At 54.8% G+C, this 20693-nt stretch overlaps 1 protein-coding gene across 4 annotated transcripts; it reads left to right on the forward strand.

The window, feature by feature from the left end:
• Positions 1–6565: 6565 nt before the first annotated feature.
• LOC101933391 (C-type lectin domain family 2 member D-like) lies at positions 6566–18497 on the forward strand. 4 transcript variants are annotated; one of them, XM_065564261.1, is made up of 7 exons: positions 6590–6666; positions 7302–7439; positions 10197–10341; positions 11257–11364; positions 13722–13897; positions 14883–14986; positions 17307–18497. In XM_065564261.1, the coding sequence occupies exons 3-7, from the start codon at positions 10263–10265 to the stop codon at positions 17464–17466; spliced, it is 627 nt and encodes a 208-aa protein (XP_065420333.1). In that variant the 5' UTR covers positions 6590–6666; positions 7302–7439; positions 10197–10262; the 3' UTR covers positions 17467–18497. The 4 variants fall into 4 exon arrangements, with proteins under 4 accessions (XP_065420331.1, XP_065420334.1, XP_065420333.1 ...); XM_065564260.1 differs by lacking the exon at positions 7302–7439 and adding an exon at positions 8249–8355 and having other exon boundaries at positions 6621–6666; XM_065564259.1 differs by lacking the exon at positions 7302–7439 and having other exon boundaries at positions 6566–6666.
• The last annotated feature ends 2196 nt before the right edge of the window (positions 18498–20693 follow it).

Raw genomic sequence — 20693 nt, forward strand, 5'->3', positions numbered from 1 at the left:
GTCTTAGAGACCTTATTTGACCTCCTTTATACCAGGTTGTTGCCACTATAGGACCTTGGTTGCAACAATGATCTATATGGTCCCAGATTATACCAATAACGTCACACCTACCTACTGTAAACTCTTTGGGGGCAGGGACCGGGTGCATGCAACTTGATTGTTCCTTCCTACATGGAGTACTTTGCACTTGCCTTATTGAATTTCATCCTATGTACTTCCGACCATTTCTCCAGTTTGTCCAGATCATTTTGAATTTTAACCCTATCCTCCAAAGCATTTGCAACCCCTCCCAGCTTGGTATCATCTGCAATCTTTATAAGTGTACCCTCTGTGCTATTATCTAAATCACTGATGAAGATATTGAACAGAAACGTAACCAGAACTGATCCCTGCAGGACCCCACTCGTTATGCCCTTCCAGCCTGACTGTGAACCACTGATAACTACTTTCTGGGAACGGTTTTCCAACCAGTTTTGCACCCACCTTATTGTAACTCCATCTAGGCTGCATTTCCCTGGTTTGATTCTGAGAAGGTCCATGCGACGCAGTATCAAAAACTTTACTAAAGTCAAGATATAACACGTTGACCACTTCCCCCCATCCACAAGGTTTGTTACCCTGTCAAAGAAAGCTATCAAGTTGGTTTGACATGATCTGTTCTTGACAAATCCATGCTGACTGTTATTTATCACCTTATTTTCTTCTAGATGTTTGCAAACTGATTCCTTAATTATTTGCTCCTTTATCTTTCTGAGTACACAAGTTAAGTTGACTGGTCTGTAATTCCCTGGGTTGTCCTTATTTCCCTTTTTATAGATGGGCACTATATTTGCCCTTTTCCAATTTTCTGGAATCTCTCCCGTCTTCCATGATTTTTCAAAGACAATTGCTAATGGCTCAGGGTATGTCTACACTACGAAATTAGGTCGAATTTATAGAAGCCGGTTTTATAGAAATTGGTTTTATACAGTCGATTGTGTGTGTCCCCACATAAAATGCTCTAAGTGCATTAAGTCGGCGGACCGCGTCCACAGTACCAAGGCTAGCATCGACTTCTGGAGCATTGAACTGTGGGTAGCTATCCCACAGTTCCCGCAGTCTCCGCCACCCATTGGAATTCTGGGTTGAGATCCCAATGCCTGATGATGCAAAAACAGTGTCGCGGGGGGTTCTGGGTACATGTCGTCAGACCCCTCCCCCTCCGTCAGAGCAACGGCAGACAATCGATTCGCGCCTTTTTACCTGGTTACCTGTGCAGACAACATACCACGGCAAGCATGGAGCCCGCTCAGCTCAGCTCACCGTCACCACATGTCATCTGGGTGCCGGCAGACGTGGTACTGCATTGCTACACAGCAGCAGCTCCTTGCCTTTTGGTAGTAGATGGTGTATTATGACTGGTATCCATCGTCGTCGTATTCCTCAGTGAGTTCGATCAGAGGCACCTGGGCAGACATGTTTTGTCTCCTGGAGACTCAGTCCTGCCGGCAGTCCTATTGAACCATCTTGAGGATGATGGCTAGCAGTCGTAGTACAGCATCTTCTGCCAAGCACCCAGAAGATGCTAATGGCTATCAGTCATGCTGCACCGTCTGCTGCCAGCTTAAGATGTAAAAAATAGATGGACCAGATTTGTTCTGTATTCATTTGCTTCCCCCTCCCTCCGTGAAATCAATGGCCTGCTAAACCCAGGGTTTTGAGTTCAATCTCTGGGGGGCCATTGTGTGTGAGAGTTGATTGTGTTTCTCCCTGATGCACAGCCACCTTTGTTGATTTTAATTCCCTGTGCCTGTAAGCCATGTCATCACTCGCCCCTCCCTCCCTCTGTCAGACAATAGTTTTGCGCCTTTTTTCAGCCCAGACGCCATAGCACTGGGATCATGGAGCCCGCTCAGATCACGGCGGCAATTATGAGCACTATAAACACCATGCGCATTGGCTTGGAGTATATGCAGAGCCAGAACATGCCAAAGCAAAACCAGGCAAGGAGGCGATTGCAGCGCGGCGACGAGAGTGATGAGGAAATTGACATGGGCATAGACCTCTCACAAAGTACAGGCCCCAGCAATGTGCAAATCATGGTGTTACTGGGGCAGGTTCATGCCATGGAACGCCGATTCTGGGCCCGGGAAACTAGCACAGACTGGTGGGACCTCATCGTGTTTCAAGTGTGGGACGATTCCCAGTGGCTGTGAAATTTTCGCATGCGTAAGGGCACTTTCATGGAACTTTGTGACTTGCTTTCCTCTGCCCTGAAGCGCCAGAATACCAGGATGAGAGCAGCCCTCACAGTTGAGAAGCGAGTGGCGCTAGCCCTGTGGAAGCTTGCAACGCCAGACAGCTACCGGTCAGTCGGGAATCAATTTGGAGTGGGCAAATCTACTGTGGGGGCTGCTGTGATCCAAGTAGCCAACGCAATCAAAGGCCTGGTGATATCAAGGGTAGTGACTCTGGGAAACATGCAGGTCATAGTGGATGGCTTTGCTGCAATGGGATTCCCAAACTGTGGTGGGGCCATAGACGGAACCCATATTCCTATCTTGTCACTGGAGCACCAAGCCACCGAGTACATAAACCGCAAGGGGTACTTTTCAATGCTGCTGCAAGCCCTAGTGGATCACAAGGGACGTTTCACTAACATCAACGTGGGATGGCCGGGAGAGGTACATGATGCTCGCGTCTTCAGGAATTCTGGTCTGTTGCAAAAGCTGGAGGAAGGGACTTTCTTCCCGGACCAGAAAATAACCGTTGTGGATGTTGAAATGCCTATCGTGATCCTTGGGGACCCAGCCTACCCCTTAATGCCATGGCTCATGAAGCCGTACACAGGCAGCCTGGACAGGAGTCAGGACCTGTTCAACTATAGGCTAAGCAAGTGCCGAATGGTGGTGGAATGTGCATTTGGACGTTTAAAAGCGCGCTGGCGCAGTTTACTGATTTGGATAGACCTCAGCGAAGCCAATATTCCAATTGTTATTGCTGCTTGCTGTGCGCTCCACAATATCTGTGAGAGTAAGGGGGAGACATTTATGGCGAGGTGGGAGGTTGAGGCAAATCACCTGGCCGCTGATTACGTGCAGCCAGACACCAGGGCGGTTAGAGGAGCACAGCAGGGCGCGGTGCGCATCAGAGAAGCTTTGAAAACGAGTTTTGTGACTGGCCAGGCTACGGTGTGAAACTTCTGTTTGTTTCTCCTTGATGAACCCTCCGCCGCCCCCCTCCCCCGGTTAACTCTACTTCCCTGTAAACTAACCACCCTCCCCTCCCCCCTTCGAGCACCGCTTGCAGAGGCAATAAGTCATTGTTACTTCACATTCATGCATTCTTTATTAATTCATCACACAACTAGGGGGATAATGGCCAAGGTAGCCCGGGAGGGGTGGGGGAGGAGGGAAGGAAAAGGACACACTGCAGTTTAAAACTTTAAAACTTTAACACTTATTGACGGCCAGCCTTCTGATGCTCAGGCAATCATCTGGGGTGGAGTGACTGGGTGGCCGGAGGCCCCCCCACCGTGTTCTTGGGCGTCTGCAGCTCAACCATACGCTGGAGCATATCAGTTTGATGCTCCAGCAGCCGGAGCATCGACTCTTGCCTTCTGTCAGCAAGCTGACGCCACCTATCATCTTCAGCCCGCCACTTGCTCTGTTCATCCCACGATTCAGCCCGCCACCTCTCCTCTCATTCATATTGTGCTTTTTTGCACTCTGACATTGTCTGCCTCCACGCATTCTGCTGTGCTCTGTCAGCGTGGGAGGACATCTAGAGCTCCGAGAACATATCATCCCAAGTCTGCCGTTTTCTCCTTCTAATCTTCACTAGCCTCTGTGAAGGAGAAACATTTGCAGCTGGTGGAGGAGACGGGAGAGGTGGTTAAAAAAGACACATTTTAGAGAACAATGGGTACACTCTTTCACGTTAAATGTTGCTGTTCACATTACACAGCACATGTGCTTTCGTTACAAGGTCGCATTTTTCCTCTTATATTGAGGGCCTGCCGGTTTGGTGTGAGAGATCACTCACGCAGTGTCTGTCAACAGATTTCGGCTTGCAGGTAGCCATGGTAAGCCACAGTCTTTTGGCTTTTTTAACTTTCTTAACATGTGGGAATGGTTTCAAACAGTAGCGCCCTCATTTCCCATACCAAGCACCCGTTGGGTTGGCCATTTAAAATGGGTTTGCAATGTAAAAGGAGGGGCTGCGGTTTCCAGGTTAACATGCAGCACAAACCCAACTACCCCCCCCCCCACACACACACCCAATTCTCTGGGATGATCACTTCACCCCACCCCCCTACCACGTGGCTAACAGCGGGGAACATTTCTGTTCAGCCGAGCAGGAACGGGCACCTCTGAATGTCCCCTTAATAAAATCACCCCATTTCAACCAGGTGACCGTGAATGATATCACTCTCCTGAGGATAACAAAGAGATATAAGGAATGGATGTTGTCTGCATGCCAGCAAGCACCGGGACCATACCCTGCCATGCTTTGTTATACAATGATTCCAGACTACGTGCTACTGGCCTGGTGTGGTAAAGTGTCCTACCATGGCGGACGGGATAAGGCAGCCCTCCCCAGAAACCTTTTGCAAAGGCTTTGGGAGTACATGAAGGAGAGCTTTCTGGAGATGTCCCTGGAGGATTTCCGCTCCAGGAGTTCGGTGGTTACTGGTTCCAGGTCCAGGGTGATAAACATATCCTGGCTGTTGGGGAAACTGGTTTCTCCGCTTCCTTCCTGTGAGCTCCTTGCTGTGAGCTATCTTCATTGTCTTCATCATCATCTTCCTTGTACCCCGAACCCGCTTCCCTGTTGCGTGATTCTCCATTGATGGAGTCAAAGCACACGGTTGGGGTAGTGGTGGCTGCACCCCCTAGCATGGCATGCAGCTCCGCGTAGAAGCGGCATGTTTGCGACTCTGCCCCGAACCTTCCGTTTGCCTCTCTGGCTTTGTGGTAGGCTTGCCGTAGCTCCTTAATTTTCACGCGGCACTGCTGTGCGTCCCTGTTATGGCCTCGGTCCTTCATGGCCTTTGAGACTTTTTCTAATATTTTGCCATTTTGTTTACTGCTACGGAGTTCAGCTAGCACTGATTCGTCTCCCCATATGGCGAGCAGATCCCGTACCTCCCATTCTGTCCATGCTGGAGCTCTTTTGCAATCCTGGGACTGCATCACGGTTACCTGTGCTGATGAGCTCTGCATGGTCACCTGTGCTCTCCACGCTGGGCAAACAGGAAATGAAATTCAGAAGTTCGCAGGGCTTTTCCTGTCTATCTGGTCAGTGCATCTGAGTTGAGAGCGCTGTCCAGAGCGGTCACAATGAAGCACTGTGGGATAGCTCCCGGAGGCCAATAACGTCGAATTCCGTCCACACTACCCCAAATCCGACCCGCAAAGGCCGATTTTAGCGCTAATCCCCTCGTCGGAGGTGGAGTAAAGAAACCGGTTTAAAGGGCCCTTTAAGTCGAAAAAAAGGGCTTCGTCGTGTGGACGTGTCCAGACTTAATTCGATTTAACGCTGCTAAATTCGACCTAAACTCGTAGTGTAGACCAGGCCTCAGATATCGCCTCAGTAAGTTCCTTGAGTATTCTAGGGCGCATTTCATGAGGCCCTGGTGACTTGAAGACATCTAACTTGTCTAAGTAATTTTTAACTTGTTCTTTTCCTTTTTTTGCCTCTAATCCTACCTCATTTTCATTGTCATTCACTATGTCAGACGTCCAATCACCACCAACCTTCTTGGTGAAAACTGAAACAAAGAAGTCTTTAAGCACCTTTTCCATTTCCACATTTTCTGTTACTGTACGCTGACCCCCCTCTAAGCACATTGCCTTTTTAAATAGATCAGCAAGTTGAGACAGCAGCTGCTGCCAGCAACTCCCTCAGTCCTGAGCCCTGTCGTGTCCCCATCTGCTCTGTGGAGATGGGGTAAAGGAGCGGGGGGCAGGAGTAGGGGGCGGGGGACATGCTGACATTTGCACCCCTCTTCCCCCCCCACACACAGGAAGCAGGAGGACCCCAGGAGCAGCTCCAACGCAGAGAGTAGGAGCAGCACGCGGCAGTGGAGGGCGGGACAGCTGAACTGCCCAGCAATCAATAGCCTGCTGGGAAGCTGCCGCACAGGGAACTTAGGGGAGCTGGTGGGGGGCTGCCGGTCCACCCTGGTTCCAAGCCCCTACCAGCTAGCGCCAATGGGCAGAGGCGTGAGGGGGGAACTGGAGGGAGAGGGGAGAGATTCAGGCCTTTGTGACCCACATTTGATGTGTCCAGCGTGGCCTGCCCCGGTTCCGACAGCTGCCTTTAAGCGAAAGGCCCCGTTAGTTCCTGATGCTCCATGGGCCTGATTCTCCCCCACTGCCCGGTACCTTGTGTTGTCCCTCACACATGTACATACTGGAGGGATCGGGGGGACAGTACCATGGTGCATGGGGAGCAGGGAAGCAGGCCAGAGACCTGCGAACCCCACAGGACAGTGACCCAGAAATGAGCTGGGCAGGCCACATGACAACAGGAAATTTTAAGGAAGGGGAACTGCTGACAAAGGGCAGACACTCCCTGGACTGGGACAAGAGGATCACGAGGGTTGTGGGAAGTGCGTTGGGGAAGTAGCTGTATGAAGGCAGCACAACCCCACTGCCACGTCCTCCCCTGCACCAAGAGTCGGTAAGCGCCTGTTTTAGCTGAGTGGGAGACCCAGCCCCCCAGATACTAGGAGCGGGAAGGCAGGCCTGGGTGGGGGGGAAGAGACCCAGTCCCGGAGTGCCCCCAGGAGTGGGGGATGGAGGGAGAAAGGGGTGTCCCCGGGGAGAGGGATGGCCCTGGGGGAGAGAGGGAAAAGGGCGGCCCCCGGGGGGCAGAGAGGGGTGGTCCCTGGGGTGGGGGTGGGAAGGAGGGAGGAGGAGGGGGTGGCTCCAGGGAGGGAGGGAGAGAGGAGAGGAGCGGCTCCGGGGGAGCGGGGGGCAGTGTCTGTGTCTTCTTGGGGTGGTGGTGGTGGTGAGGACACAGCCTATGGGGCTGGGGCTGTATGTATGTGTCTGCTTGTGGTGGGGGGGAAGGACACAGACCCATGGACTGTGTGTGGGTTGCAGGCTGAAGGAGCTGATCAGTTCAGTGCGCTTTCAACTTTGCCTGTTCCAAAATGGCGTGTGTCGCCCCCTCCGGCCGGGGTTGCAGCTCGGGGCCAGCCTGGCTCTACTCCGAGAGAGAGTGGGGGTGCCCCGTACGGATTCACTCAGCACCCTCTGGCAAGCTAGGGCTTGTCTACATGAGAATGCACTTCATTCATTGTCCTTTCACAGACAATCCCTCTCGTCTGCTCATCCTGGTGCTGCAGACGCCCCACTCTGCACCTTGGCCAGAGAAACAGCCCCCTTGGAGAAAAGGCCCTGGGCAGGAAGAGAGCAGGGCTTGGAATTAAACCATGTTCTCCTTGGCAGGTGGGGGGGAAACGACTAAATATTAATGCACCCCATTAAATAATTGAGCCTTATGTAGATACAGCCTTTTGCTTTCATGCTGGGGTGGGAGGGGTCTACTCCCCCCTGGAAAAAACCCTGATAAGTGCAGGCTTGGATGGATTCGATTTTTATTGGTAAATGTCAATCAATGTTGATTTCACCATGCGCATGCCCCTGCACACACACACTAAGGAAAAGTTTTTCCATCAGTGATAATTGAAATTTACAAACAAACAGATCAGAGCAGCACCAGTGGAGCACAGGGGGAGGCAGAGAACTAGGGTTACCATACGTCCGGGTTTCACCGGACATGTCCGGCTTTTGGGTCTTTAAATAGCCGTCCGGGGGGAATTGGTAAAAAGCTAAAAATATCCGGGATTCCCCCCCGGACGGCTATTTAAAGACCCAAAAGCGGCTGACAGGGGAGCTGCGCCGGATTGAGCCGCTCACTTGGGGCCTCTCTGGCAGCAAAAGCCCCTCCCCCGCTTCCCCCTCCCCTGCAGCTTCAGCACGCCGGCAGCGCTGCGCATAGGCACCGATTGTAGCCGGCGCCAGTGGGTGCTCGCGCCCCCCCTGCTCCCGGCTCCACCCCTTCTCTGCCCCCATTCCAACCCCTTTCCCAAATCCCAGGCCTCGTCTCCTCCCCTGGGCTCGCCGCTTCCCCCCACCCCCCATGTACTGAAAAATGTTTGGAGGAGAAGAGGAGGCTCCAGACCTGCATCTCTTTCTCTATCTTTTTATTAGTGGCAAAACCATTCCTACTCAACCCCTTCCCCTTTTTTCCACAGCATTTACCTTTCTGGAGAGGGGAATCACTTTGAAATGTAATTTCCCTTGGGATGAGGGGAGGAAGATAAGCAGGAAGAAGCAGGATTTTTCTCTCCCTCTTCCCCAGGTGACGGGATTAAGGGCTCACCAGGGTCTGGAGAGCAAATAAACAATTTGATTTCTACTACACTAGTTGCTGGTTTGTATGCCGGTAGGAGAGTTACTGTTCCACTTTGTGCCTGAAAGAAGGATGGTCTTCAGGACTCCTTTTCCCAGGGCTGGGGGAGTGAGGTCTAGTGGCCAGAGCACACATTTTAAACCCAGCTCTGGGAGAAAGCTGTGTAAAGGTTAAAACAGAGGACTGAGTCAGGATGCCTGGGTTCTATTCCTAGGTCGGCTACTGACTGATGATGTGAACACGTCAGGGTGTTGGCTATTGCCTCTGCCTTAATGTCATCCTCTCAGACGGATGTAAGCAGGCTTATTGTGCTCTGGGAAGAACGTGAGATCTATGGATAATAGGTTCTGTATAAGTGCAAAGAATTGATAATCCATGATTAGCGTTTGCAAAGACCTTGGAATGCCTTAGAGGGAGGGGGATGTGCTGTGTAATGCTGACATCTCGTGGAGATTTACAACATTGCCGCACAATGGTGATGCCTGAGGCAACCCAGACACTTGCTGGATTACACTAGCAGGGCCGGCTCCAGGCACCAGCTAAAGAAGCAGGTGCTTGGGGCGGCCAACGGGAAGGGGCGGCACATCCGGGTCTTTGGCGGCAATTTGGCGGTGGGTCCCTCAGTCCCTCTCGGAGAGAAGGACCCGCCGCCGAATTGCCGCCAAAGAGTGGAGCGGTGCGATCGCGCTGCCGCGGCTTTTGTTGTTGTTTTTTTTTTGTTTGGCAGCTTGGGGTGGCAGAAAACCTGGAGCCGGCCCCGTACACTAGTAACTAACCATTAAGGACAGCTGTCTGGAGAGGAAATAATGGGGCAGAACAAGGCTCCAATATGGCTGGTGGGCTGTGCTGGTGGCTGTAGGCCCTGGGAGTGGAGCTAGGGCTGCAGATGCCTTGCAGAGCTCCAGCTGTCCTTCAGACAAGCCCCTGCTGCCAGTGTAACTGTGGGCTCAGTATTGCCCATGAGCTCATCCTACAGACTAACCAATGGAGTTAGCAAGAAAGTCATGAAAAGGAGAGTAAGGGCCGCAGAGTGGGGCAGCAGCAGCAGAATTCTGAGTTTTACAGTCTCCATTTGGGGACTTCAGTGTAAAAGGGGAAAATGTTCTGTACTGTCCTTCACCAGATCCCCACAGAATCCGTACGTAGCACATACAGCGTTCTTCAGTGCGGGCACCACAATCCCCAGCAAGGGCCTAGCAACATGCCTCAGAACTAGGCCCCTGGGTGATTGATTCCACCCCCCTGGCAGTGGGACTCCTCTGTTTTCAAATCTCAAACAAGCCTCCGACCCCCTGGGCAGCTTCTCTCAGTGGATATCAAAGGGCATGAAAGCAGTCGTAGATGTTAAGGCCACTAGGCATCATTGTGTTAGTCTTGTTTGACCTTGTGCATAATGCAGACCTGAGAGTTTCACCCGGTGATGTAAGCATCCAGTCTTGATTTAAAGTGATGGAAAATCTGCTGCATCCCCTTGGGAACTGTTCTAAGGGGTAACTCCCCTCACTTACAAACTTGCACCTTATTTCCAGTTTGTATTTTTCTGGCATCGACTCCTAGTCACTGTATCTTGTTCTGCCAGGTTCAGCAGCCCTCTAGTATTAGATGTTTTCTTCCTCGGGGGGTACGTACGGGCCCTGAGCAAGTGGCCTCTCTGCCAATAGACCAGGTTGGGGCAGGATTTGGGCCTAGTGGTCGGAGCAGGAATCCGAGCCAAGGGTCAGGGCCGAAGTCAGAGTCCAAGTGCCAGAGCCAAGGGTTCAGCAAATTGTTTTTTAATTAAATCTTTTAAGAGATTATAATACGGGAACAGGCCGGGCAGAGACACTGAGGCATGTCCAGACGCAGCAACACTTTCAATGGTAGATGGAACTGATCAAACTCCCGTGTGTGGACACTGCAGGAAACGGAGTGTGGCGATGAGCTCCCATGGATCAGGTACCCAGCTTGGCCCTGCTACTTGTACTTTGTGTGCCTGGCTGTGGCCACAGGTCTCGCAGCGGGCAGGGGCTGTTATCCCTCTGAAATCCTGGACCCCATCTCCCTCTGGCCAACTTCACTTTTGCATTCCCTCTCTGTGTGAAATGTGTGAGAGGCACACGCCCGACACCGTCACACAGAGGCAGGGCCCTGGGTGTGCATGAAAGTGAGCCCATGTCTGGGGGTGGCAGGTAATGCGTCTGTTCCTGCCGTTTTCACCGGTGCAGCTGCTGTGCCTGCCAAGTGTGAAGAGGGGATGTTGAGATCTCCAAATGTCACAGCTACTGGAGCTGGGAGCCTCATCTCCCCTGGGGGCGGCCAGGGGCCATTCCCCTGAGTAACAGTGTCTGTGTCTCACTGTCACTAACTGAAATCCCCTTTGTCCTGAGAATGAAGACTTCAAACGAAACTTGCTTCTTCAGACAAGGAGGGTCAAGGATTGCAGGGGGTCTGAGGGATTGGAGCAGGGCCCAGAGAAGCCAGTCCTTAGTCTGGGGGGGCCAGGGGTTGCTTCGGACTCTCAGCACAGAGGCTCCTGAGTGGGGGGCAGGGAGGAGATTTAGAGCTTCTGTTGTAGGTCTGACACCTGTGCTGCTCTGCCCCCAGGTAACTGCACTTGGAGCTAGAGAAGGAGCCTGAGAGAACCCAGTGGGTCTGTCCCTGCCTGGCTCCCCTCGGGGTCTCCCAGGGACTCTTCTGTTGAATGCTGTGAGCCTGGTTGTATTGTAGCTGCAAATAGAAAAACCGAACCCCTTGTTTCTCCGACTCAGAGCACCCTGGGAATCGCAATAGATATTTGCTGACAGCGGCTCAGGCGCGGATACGGTTAATGAGTCTGCTCCCCAGAAGCACTCATGGCTTTGTCTCTTTCAGGCCCTGGGTCTAACACGCTCAGGAAACGAGCTTCCCGTCAAGTCCTAGTCCCAGCTTCCTTCACCGTTTTGATCATCATCATCGTTACTCTAGCAGCACTTTTAGCAGGTAAGTGCTTGGTCCACCCAGTCTTTGCTCCCCTGGACTGTCTGTGGGGAGACAGGGACGCTACTAACCAGTGACTCCAGTGGGTCTAGAATGGCTTGTCCTGGCTTCCCTGTTAGTGACCCAATAACACTCCCTACCTCTGAGAATTCACCGACTGCACGGGCCCTTCAGATTTACCCTGGGTGTTAGGCCTGACTGACCGCACCGCTGCTCCTTCCCTGAAAGGGTTAAACTTCAGCAGGCTTCCCCAGGAGTTTGTGACCTGGTCCCTGCTGCTGCACTGGGGGAAAGAGGAGGGGGTGGGTTCTCCAAAAGGAGGCTGCGGGAGTTGGTGCCCATTGAAATTCCCTGGGAGCCTGTGACAGACTCGCTGGCTTGAGGCTGTTGGGGAAATCCCAGCTGAACTGTCTCTGGACAGGGTGACTTTGGCACTGACCTTTTTAACCCAGCTCAGCCCAGTCAGTGGTCCCCAAACTGTCTCAATCACGCCCCCCCTTACCCAGTCCATGCCCCCCCCCCCAGCAGCCAGGGCCAGGGGTGAGTGGGGCAGGATGGAGGAGGGGGAGCCAGAGTAAGGGGGTGAGTGGGGCAGGACTGGGGAGCTGCTGGTACCTCTTTGGAGCCTTTGCTAAGTGGTCCTCCAGGCTCTTCCCGTTCCCCCACATGGTGGAAGATAGTTACTGCGGGTAACCGGAGTTTTACTGTCTGGGCAGCTGGGACTGGGGGCAGAGCAAAGCTGGGTGAAGCTCCCCCCCTGCTCCTACAGGACTGACCCATCTGCACCCCCCAGGGGAAGAGGGAGCACCCCACAGTTTGGGGTCCTGGGAACCACAGTCTTAACCTAGAGACTGTTCCCATTTCTGAGGTTCTGGTGCGACGTTGTGGCCATTTTTGTGACTGAGAATTACAGCACTACTTTAAAACTAATTCACGTGGCTCCGAATACTCTGCACAAGCTTCCTTTAAGCCCAGGATAAAATGCTCTGGGCTGTGCTAGTCCCCCCCACCCTGGGCTGGGAAATGGTGGGAATTCTTACTGGTGCAATCACTTACATAAGACACACCTCTGCTGGGCTGGGTCTAGTGTCAGATTCTCTGGGAGCCGGTCCCTTGCCCTGATTGGTGCAGTCAGAGTTTGTTTCCTGACGTGAGTCTAATCCAGGGGAGGGAAAACTACAGCTCGGGGGCCACATCGGGCCCTTCAGACATTGTAATCCGGCCCTCAAGCTCCTGCTGGGGAGCGGGGTCCAGGGCTTGCCCTGCTCCACGTGTGCTGTGGCTCCACACGGATCCCAGAAGCAGCAGCATGTCCCCCCTCTGGCACCTATGCCTAGGGGAAGCCAAGTGGCTCTGCACATTGCCCCTGCCCCAGGCGGTGCCCCTGCAGCTCCCATTGGCCTGGAATCATGGCCAATGGGAGCTGCAGAGGCGGGGCCTGTGGACGGGGCAGCATGCAGAGCCGCCTGGCCGCGTTCCGCATAGGTGCTGGAGGGGGGATATGCCGCTGCTTCCAGGAGCTGCTTGCGGTAAGAGCCACTGGAACCCCTGAGCCCCTCCCTTGCCCCAACCCCCAGCCCTGATCCCCCTCCCAACCTCCAAACCCAGCTTGGGCCCCCCTCCTGCACTCCCAACCCCTCATCCCCACCCCAGAGCCTGCACCCCCAACTGGAGCCCCCCATCCCACACCCCAACCCCCTGCCCAGAACCCCCTCCTGCACCCTTAACTCCTCATTTCTGCCCCCCAGAGCCACACCCCTAGCTTGAGCCCTCACCCACCCCCCTGCACCCCAACCCCCATTTCATGAGCATTCATGGACTGCCTACAATTTCCATACCCAGATGTGGCCCTCGGGCCAAAAAATTTGCCCACCCCGGTTTAATCCCATCTTCATCCCAAGGTGCATCTCTAAAGCAAAGACCCTGGGGAGGGGGGCAGCTAGCTAGGTTAGCAGGACGTCCCTGGGGTGGTTAGACCAAGTGTCCCACACAATCTTATTGAACTTTATCTTTAGATGGGGTCAATATTTGTCTGTGCCGGCCATCGGGTAACACTCCCCCTGCCTGCCTGCTCCACACCTTCACGGTGAAGGTGCTGTTGCTGCACTCTGCTCTGGGTTGCTTGTCATCTGCACTGTCTGTGAATTTGACCCCCAGAAGCTAAGCCACTAAAGTGGAGGGAGTCGGTGCCCATCCCTTGTTTCAAATGGTCTATTTCCTCCCTCAGCACAGCGGTCAGGGGCGTAAGGAGCCTGCAGCCTGGATCTGAGGGATTCTCTCCCCTCATTCACTCAGATACAGAGTCAGGCTGGGGGTAGGGGACACAGTCTCTGACCCTGTGTTACTTGCTTCTCTGACAGTGGAAAAATCCAAACCACCTGTGGGTGCTGCTGGGCCCGGCTGCCCGGACGGCTGGATCGGATACCGAGGGAAATGCTATTATTTCTCAGAGACTGAAGGGAACTGGAACCACAGCCAGAGCCAGTGCTCCTCCCTCAACGCCTCCCTGGCTGGGATCGACAGTGAGCAGGAAAAGGTGAGAGAGTGGCAGATGCTTTATCCCAACTGACTGGACCTGGCAGGGCTGGAATTGGGCTGGGCTCAACCCCAGGGGTTCCAGAAACTGTCCGGTTGCCTCTCCTGAGAGTGTTTCTGGTGGCTGAATCCCAGGCCTGTCTCGAGCTGAGCTCACAGTCAGGATCACTCACTCCCAGCCCCGCTCCCCTTTCCCAGAGCCCCAGGCGGGAGGATCCCCCTCTGTAGGGCTGGGCCAGCCTGGTCAGCTCCTGGCCAGTGGAGAACCTGCCTCTGCAGCGCCCCACAGCCAGTGACTCAGTGGGGTGGGGGCTCCGTGTGCCTGCCGGAGGAAGCACTCAGGCTCTTGGGCTGTGCAGGGAGTGAGCTCTGCCCTTCCTCAGAGCAGCTCCTGCCTCTCTGGGGGTGGTGGTGGGGGTCGCTCTGTGCAAAGCTGCTGGGAAGGAGCCTGGCAAGGAGGGCAGAGGTGCCTGCAAAGCCCAGGAGCTGCCCAGCCCCAGAGGGGAGTGGAGAAGGATGGGGCAGGGGCAGGTCTGTCCATGTAAACATGGATGTGGGGATGGAGACAGATGGGATAAAATGGCCTCTGAGCAGCCCCCAGCTCCTGCACGTGTCCCCAGGCTCCCAGCTGAGCAGGCCCCAGTCTGATGGGACGTCCAACAAACCGGGATTCTCAGCCAGCGACTGGTTCACCGGCTGAAGCTGCTGTCAGAGGAGCGGAGCTGCCAGCTCTGACCCCTACCAACCTAGCAGGGGACCAGTGGAGGGGAGAACTCCTGCTGTTACTGAGTCCTGTCTTCACGACCCACAGCTGGCTCGTTAGACTGGGCCTTGTTCTCACTCCCCCCAGTGTGGGCTCTCAGCTGGCAAACTACGGGTGGTCCATCCAAACCTGAACTGTTGAGAAGGGGCCACACAGAGCCACAGGGGCAGGCGAGCACCACAGCCAGGCGCCGAAACGTAATCTGACTGGTCTTATTTTTCAGAATTTCCTGCTGCGCTATAAGAGCTTCCTTGACCGTTGGGTCGGCCTCCAGAGGGAGCCAGGCCAGGCCTGGATGTGGCCCAACGGCACCGAATTCGACAACCGGTGAGTCCCTTTCTGTAAGGCAGTCACGGCTCTCCCTGTCTGTCAGGGCAGGAGGCCACGCCCCTTCACTACCATGCTTCCAGAGCACTTCGGTCCAGGGGAAATCTGGCTCACAGTTAGTGTCCCAGGCCTGCAGTCCAGCCGAGCAGCGATAAGTCTGTATGCCCGGGGCCCCCAGTCAGGGCGGGGCAGTGATCCAGGGGGGCTCTGGCCGGCTGTCACTCAGGCAGTCACAGAGAGTGTATTCGCCCGGGGCCCCCAGTCAGGGCGGGGCAGTGATCCAGTGGGGCTCTGGCCGGCTGTCACTCAGGCAGTCGCAGAGAGTGTATTTGCCCGGGGCCCCCAGTCAGGGCGGGGCAGTGATCCAGTGGGGCTCTGGCCAGCTGTCACTCAGGCAGTCGCAGAGAGTGTATTCGCCCGGGGCCCCCAGTCAGGGCGGGGCAGTGATCCAGTGGGGCTCTGGCCGGCTGTCACTCAGGCAGTCACAGAGAGTGTATTCGCCCAGGGCCCCCAGTCAGGGCGGGGCAGTGATCCAGTGGGGCTCTGGCCAGCTGTCACTCAGGCAGTCGCAGAGAGTGTATTCGCCCAGGGCCCCCAGTCAGGGCGGGGCAGTGATCAGCTCAGGTAAGGGGCTCTGGCCGGCTGTCATGCAGAGCCACACAGCAGTTTAGGGGAGATGAGCTCTCTGGTGGGAGAGTCAGCAAACCATCTGGCATCCTAGTTCAGGCAGGTGCCAGACCAGTGCCGGACTCCTGACCACGAAGTGGGGAGGCTGCCACCCCTGACAGTGGGGGGGTAGGGGGACGCAGGCCCTCCCGCTCCACAGCATCCCAGCCCAGGGCCCAAACAGTGGCAGAGTGCTCTGCCACTGAGTCAGCGAGGAAATCTGACCACAAGCTGGCCGGCTTGCAATCAGTCACAGAGCCCAACCCTATTCAGCTTCCCTGGGCCCTTTCCTCCACTCCCAGTCCGGGTACCTGCATTCGGGGGCTGTCGTCGGTCTTGCTCGGGTAAAGGGCAGGCGGTAGCCCCAACAGCTCCTCGGTGTCCCCGGTGTCTGGCAGCTCTGACAGCCCTTCTGGGTCTCTGGCACAGGAACAGCCTCCATCAGGTCCAGGCTCCAGGAGCAGGGGAGAGACATCCTGCTCCTCCAGCAACTCTGCCCCAACTGAGCTAGTGGGCCGGCCTTTTATAGTTCCTGTTCCTGCCCCGCCCCTCTGCTTCCGGCGGGGTGGCCGCAGGTATCCCGGTTCTGCCCACCAGGGGGGCGGTCGTGGCTCTCTCTCCGCCCATCACCCCCTCGCTACAGTGTCCCTCCAGTAACATTTTCTGGGTTAGATCACAGGTGCCTGCCATGCTGCCAAAAGACGAAGACTATATTTAACCAAGGTTGTTTGGGGTGTGGGAATGTGTCTGGGCTCTTCTTGGTATTTGGTTTTCATGGACTAAAACCAATATTCCAGCAGCATTTGAGTCCCCCACACAGTGTTATCATTGTTTGTAATTTGTAGTAACGTAGCGCCCGTAGACCAGGGCCCCATAGTGCCAGGCGCTGTACGATCACAGAACAGAAAGATGGTCCCTGCCCCACGGGGTTTACAATGCACCACAGTTCTGGGCACAAGGGAGGCTGCCGGAGGAGACACTAACCGGAGCTCCCCCATCCCCATTGGGTTGTCCGGGTGGAAGTTAGACTCCCTAAGCCCACTCTGAGGAGTGGTGTTTGGAGATGAACAGGTTCCTTCACTGTTGGGGTAATTTGAGCTTCTCTCCGTGGGAAGGCTGTAGGGAGAAATCTCATTTCATTACTAACAGTCTGTCCTGACAGCCCATGGGGTTTGAAACAGGCCCCCGGCCTCTCTGACAGTCCCCCAGCGGCCTGGGGAGGATCGGCTCAAACTCTTCTCCGCAGAGAGCTGCTGCTGCTCGCTGCCATGGGAGAGGCCTGTGGATTCTCTCCCCTCTGGGCCGAATGGGCCTGGAGAGAAAGTTGGGGCGCGGGGAGAGCGTCAGGCAAAGCTGATCAGTGCGCAAGTCGTGCCTAATATCTACCAGCACAAAGACATCACTGGAAGCCCCAGCTGTCGTCTTTCAGCCCCACCCGCTTTCTCCTCTCCCTGCCCTGCAATAGCCACTACCTGTGTTTCCTACACCTTTATTTTTCCCCTTGTGCCAGGGAGGAGTCTAAAGTCCGGCCGATGCCTCTGGGTGCAGCTGCTCCTCTGGCTGCCCCGCCCTGTGGCGGCGTCTCCCCCTGTCTGTGACTGATGGGCAATGCCCAGCCCTGCCCTGACTCCCAGCCCTGGGGTCTGTGTTGCAGGTTTCCGATAAGAGGAGGCGGTGACTGTGCTTTTCTGATGGATGACGGCTGGTTCGGCAGCTCACGGTGCAGCACAGGGAGACACTGGATCTGCAGCAAACCCGACACCTGTACGATGGGGACGGGACGTGCTGTGGAGTCAAAACTTGGAGACTCTTAGGAACGAGGCCTGGAAAAGCTTTATTGGGGACACACCTTCCACTACCTGTAGATGAAGGAGGCCAGGTCTGTCTTCTTTACAGACTCTCCCCAGGGCTTCCCTTGGGGAAATAGATCTCCAGAGTTAGATTCCTGAGGCTAGATGATATTTTCCCTTTGCTCAGTTTAATGCCATTAGTTTGAGTTCTCTGCTCCCACCTGGGTTCTGCTTAACCAGCCTCTTCCCTCCTTGGGGTTCTCCCCTCTCAGATCGTGGCCCAGCACAGAGGTTCCCAAACGGGTACAGGAGCTCGTTGGAAGGGACACACAGTAACAAGCTGACCCCTTTAAATGAAGCTGGTCCAGTGCCCCTGTGCTAGAACAGGTGACCCACGTTTGGCCGGTTAAGGGGGCAGGGCAGCGCTTGGAGGTATAGAGGCTCAGGGAGAATCAGTGAGGAGAAGGAGGTCCTTGAAGGAAGTTACAGGGTGTTGCTGGGGAAGGCTGAAGGCAGGGGAGTGGCAGATGAATTTACCCACTGATGTCCCCATGCTGGAGCCAGAGAGAGCTGAGGGCCAGGGGAACAATGGTAGGGTAGATCTGCTAGAGATGAAAGGTAACAGAACAGGGCGAGTGCTGGATATTTCCCTGGTGACGATGAACTCCCAGGGGAGAGGCTGTGGGGGTTACTGCTGGGAAGAGTGGGTTTGCGCTCCAGCTGGAACACCTTGGCTGGCTGACATGGCAGAAGGACAGGAGAGGACCAAAGAAGAGCCCAGGTGTGGTGGCAGACACTGGCATGTGCTCCACTGATGGACCAGATGTCACGGGATTTTAAGGACTATATGCGCTGGGGGTGATAAATGGACTATGGTTTGGAACCTTGCCGTGGACTATTTGCGCCAGGTTTTAGTAATAAACTGAGCCCAGGGAGGGGTCCCAACTGGGTGTGACTTAAAAAAAAATCTGAAAAGATCAAATTTTGATTATTTAAATTAAAACAGGTTTATTTATTTATGTATTTTTACAAATAAACCCGTGTTGAAGCCTAAACATGTCTCTTACAATGACCACTGGAGGGTGCTGCACAAAGCTCCACAGGACAGCGTGTGGCCCATTATTATTTCTTTCACTATGTGCTGAAGTCGTTTCACCAAACACTGACTCTTACAGTCACCCTCAGTGGCCACGTTGGCATCAGCTCGCTCTGAGGCTGGGAGCAGCTGGGATCCTCATCCTGGCAGGTGCTGTGATAGTGACGGGCGTTTGGAGTAAGTAGTTCAAAATTAATTTGTGCAAAATGCTACACTCTAAAATCCACCCCCCCCCCATTTCCATGGTGATTCCATTTCTGATTCCAACGCTCTTGTTAATAATATCCTGGGCACTTCATGATTATCACAAAGGGGAAAATATTACAGAACAGCGTGGTGCTAGAGCTTGATACAGAAACCCCAGGTGATCCAGCTCTCACAATTTCACTGTTCAGTGTGGGGAAAAGCAGAAAGCACCTTATGCTATGTAATGAACGAGATTTTTCTCTCTCTCTCTCAGTTTTGTTCCATCTCTCTGACCCGGTTCTGAATTTGATAGCGACAGTATTAGGGTTACCATCCGTCCGGATTTTCCCGGACATGTCCGGCTTTTGGGGGCTCAAATCCCCGTCCGGAGGGAAATCCTCAAAAGCTGGGCATGTCCGGGAAAATCGGGAGGGCTCGGCCGGGGCCTCTTTGGCCGGGGCCGGTGCGGGGCCGGGCCGGGGTCGCGGGGCCGGGGGAATGGTGCCGGGCCGGGAGCCGGGCTGGGCGCGCGGTGCCGGGCCGGCGTCCAGGGGCCCAGTGCCGGGCTGGGGGCCAGGCCGGGCCAGGAGCCGGGGACGCGGTGCCGGGCCGGGGCCGGGCCGGCGGAGCCGGGAGCCGGTCCGGGGTGGCGGGGCTGGGGGGCCGGGGCCGGGAGCTGGGCCGGGCCCGCGGGGCCGGGGAGCCGGGCCTGCGGGGCCGGGAGCCGGGGGGCCAGGCCGGGAGCCGGTCCGGGGTCGTGGGGCCGGGCCGCCGGGGGCTGGCAGTGCTGGGTGGGCCGGGGGTGGTCGGCCGGGACTGGCACCCCAGGGCCTGAGCCGACCCAGGCTGGAGCCGCCGGGGTGCCAGCCTGGGCCGCGCCTCCTCCCCCCACACTCCCCCTTACCTGCTTCAGGCTTCCCGGGAAGCAGGGGAGGGGGCGGAGACTTTGGGGAGGGGGCGGAGATGGGGGCGGGGCTGGGGGCGGGGCTGGGGGCGGGGGCGGGGCCCCGTGGAGTGTCCTCCATTTGGAGGCACAAAATATGGTAACCCTAGACAGTATGCAATGGTTTCTTACACACACCCTCATTCTCTGTTTGCTGATCCCTAAGTAGTAGTTGCGGTTCACGCTCGTGCTGTTCTGAAGTTTTTCAGATCAAAGGATCTCTGAATTCACTGGAGAACAAGGGTACCAGGGAAAGAATCACCCATCAATGCAACAGCAGCACTGGCCTAAAAGATTTCCATTTCCACTTGAAACAATTTGTGTGTGAATCAGCTTACAGCACCTCAACAGGTAACCTCAGCGCCTTCTCTCTCTCAGGAGTTTGCTGCAGTGCAGTGACATCTAGTGGTCACTTAGGGTAACTCAGTGCAGGACACAAACCACTTCAATAAGTGCAATAAATATCCTATTGCTTTAAAAGCTAAAAAGCTACGGAGAAAGCACCTAACTCATGCAGCAACAATCTGCCCTCTGGAATTTGCAATAATTAGCATTTGTTTAAAATTAACATTCCAGAATTGCAGTGTCTTTATAGAAGACATGTAAGAAAATATTTTACATTAAAAAGTTCCTTAAAGAAATCTATCCCTGAAGTGCAGCCTGCGGATGTGAGAATTGGCAGTCAGTGAACAGGGGCAGCACAAGTTTTGGCAGGGAGGGGAAAGAGGAACCTCCTAGAAAAAAATAAAATAGAAGTGTTGCAAGCTGTCTCTAGGGCCACATTTTAACAAAAGGAGGCTCCCAGGCACAAATTCAGAGGCTGGATTTGCATGAAGACATCCACAGTCTGTATCTCACACGGCAGCAGAGCTGCATTGCTGGCTGTAGATAGCGGAGGTGGACAGAGCTTGAAAGTGCCAACACCATGTAAAATCCAACACCCCAAGGCCAAAGCCAACCTATGGCACCCCAGGAGATGCAGGGAGGCTGTCTGCAGACAGGAACGTGTTGCGGTTTGTGGATACA

The sequence above is a fragment of the Chrysemys picta genome, chromosome 12 (genome assembly GCF_011386835.1).
Source record: "Chrysemys picta bellii isolate R12L10 chromosome 12, ASM1138683v2, whole genome shotgun sequence".
NCBI lineage: Eukaryota > Metazoa > Chordata > Testudines > Emydidae > Chrysemys > Chrysemys picta.

Bases quoted from the DNA above. Each gene is read 5' to 3' on its own strand.
- LOC101933391 (XM_065564259.1), top strand. From the start codon at position 10,263: ATGGTAGATGGAACTGATCAAACTCCCGTGTGTGGACACTGCAGGAAA. The intron at 10,342-11,256 runs GTACCCAGCTTG...TGTCTCTTTCAG, and splicing joins GATGAGCTCCCATGGATCAG to GCCCTGGGTCTAACACGCTC. The intron at 13,898-14,882 runs GTGAGAGAGTGG...CTTATTTTTCAG, and splicing joins TCGACAGTGAGCAGGAAAAG to AATTTCCTGCTGCGCTATAA.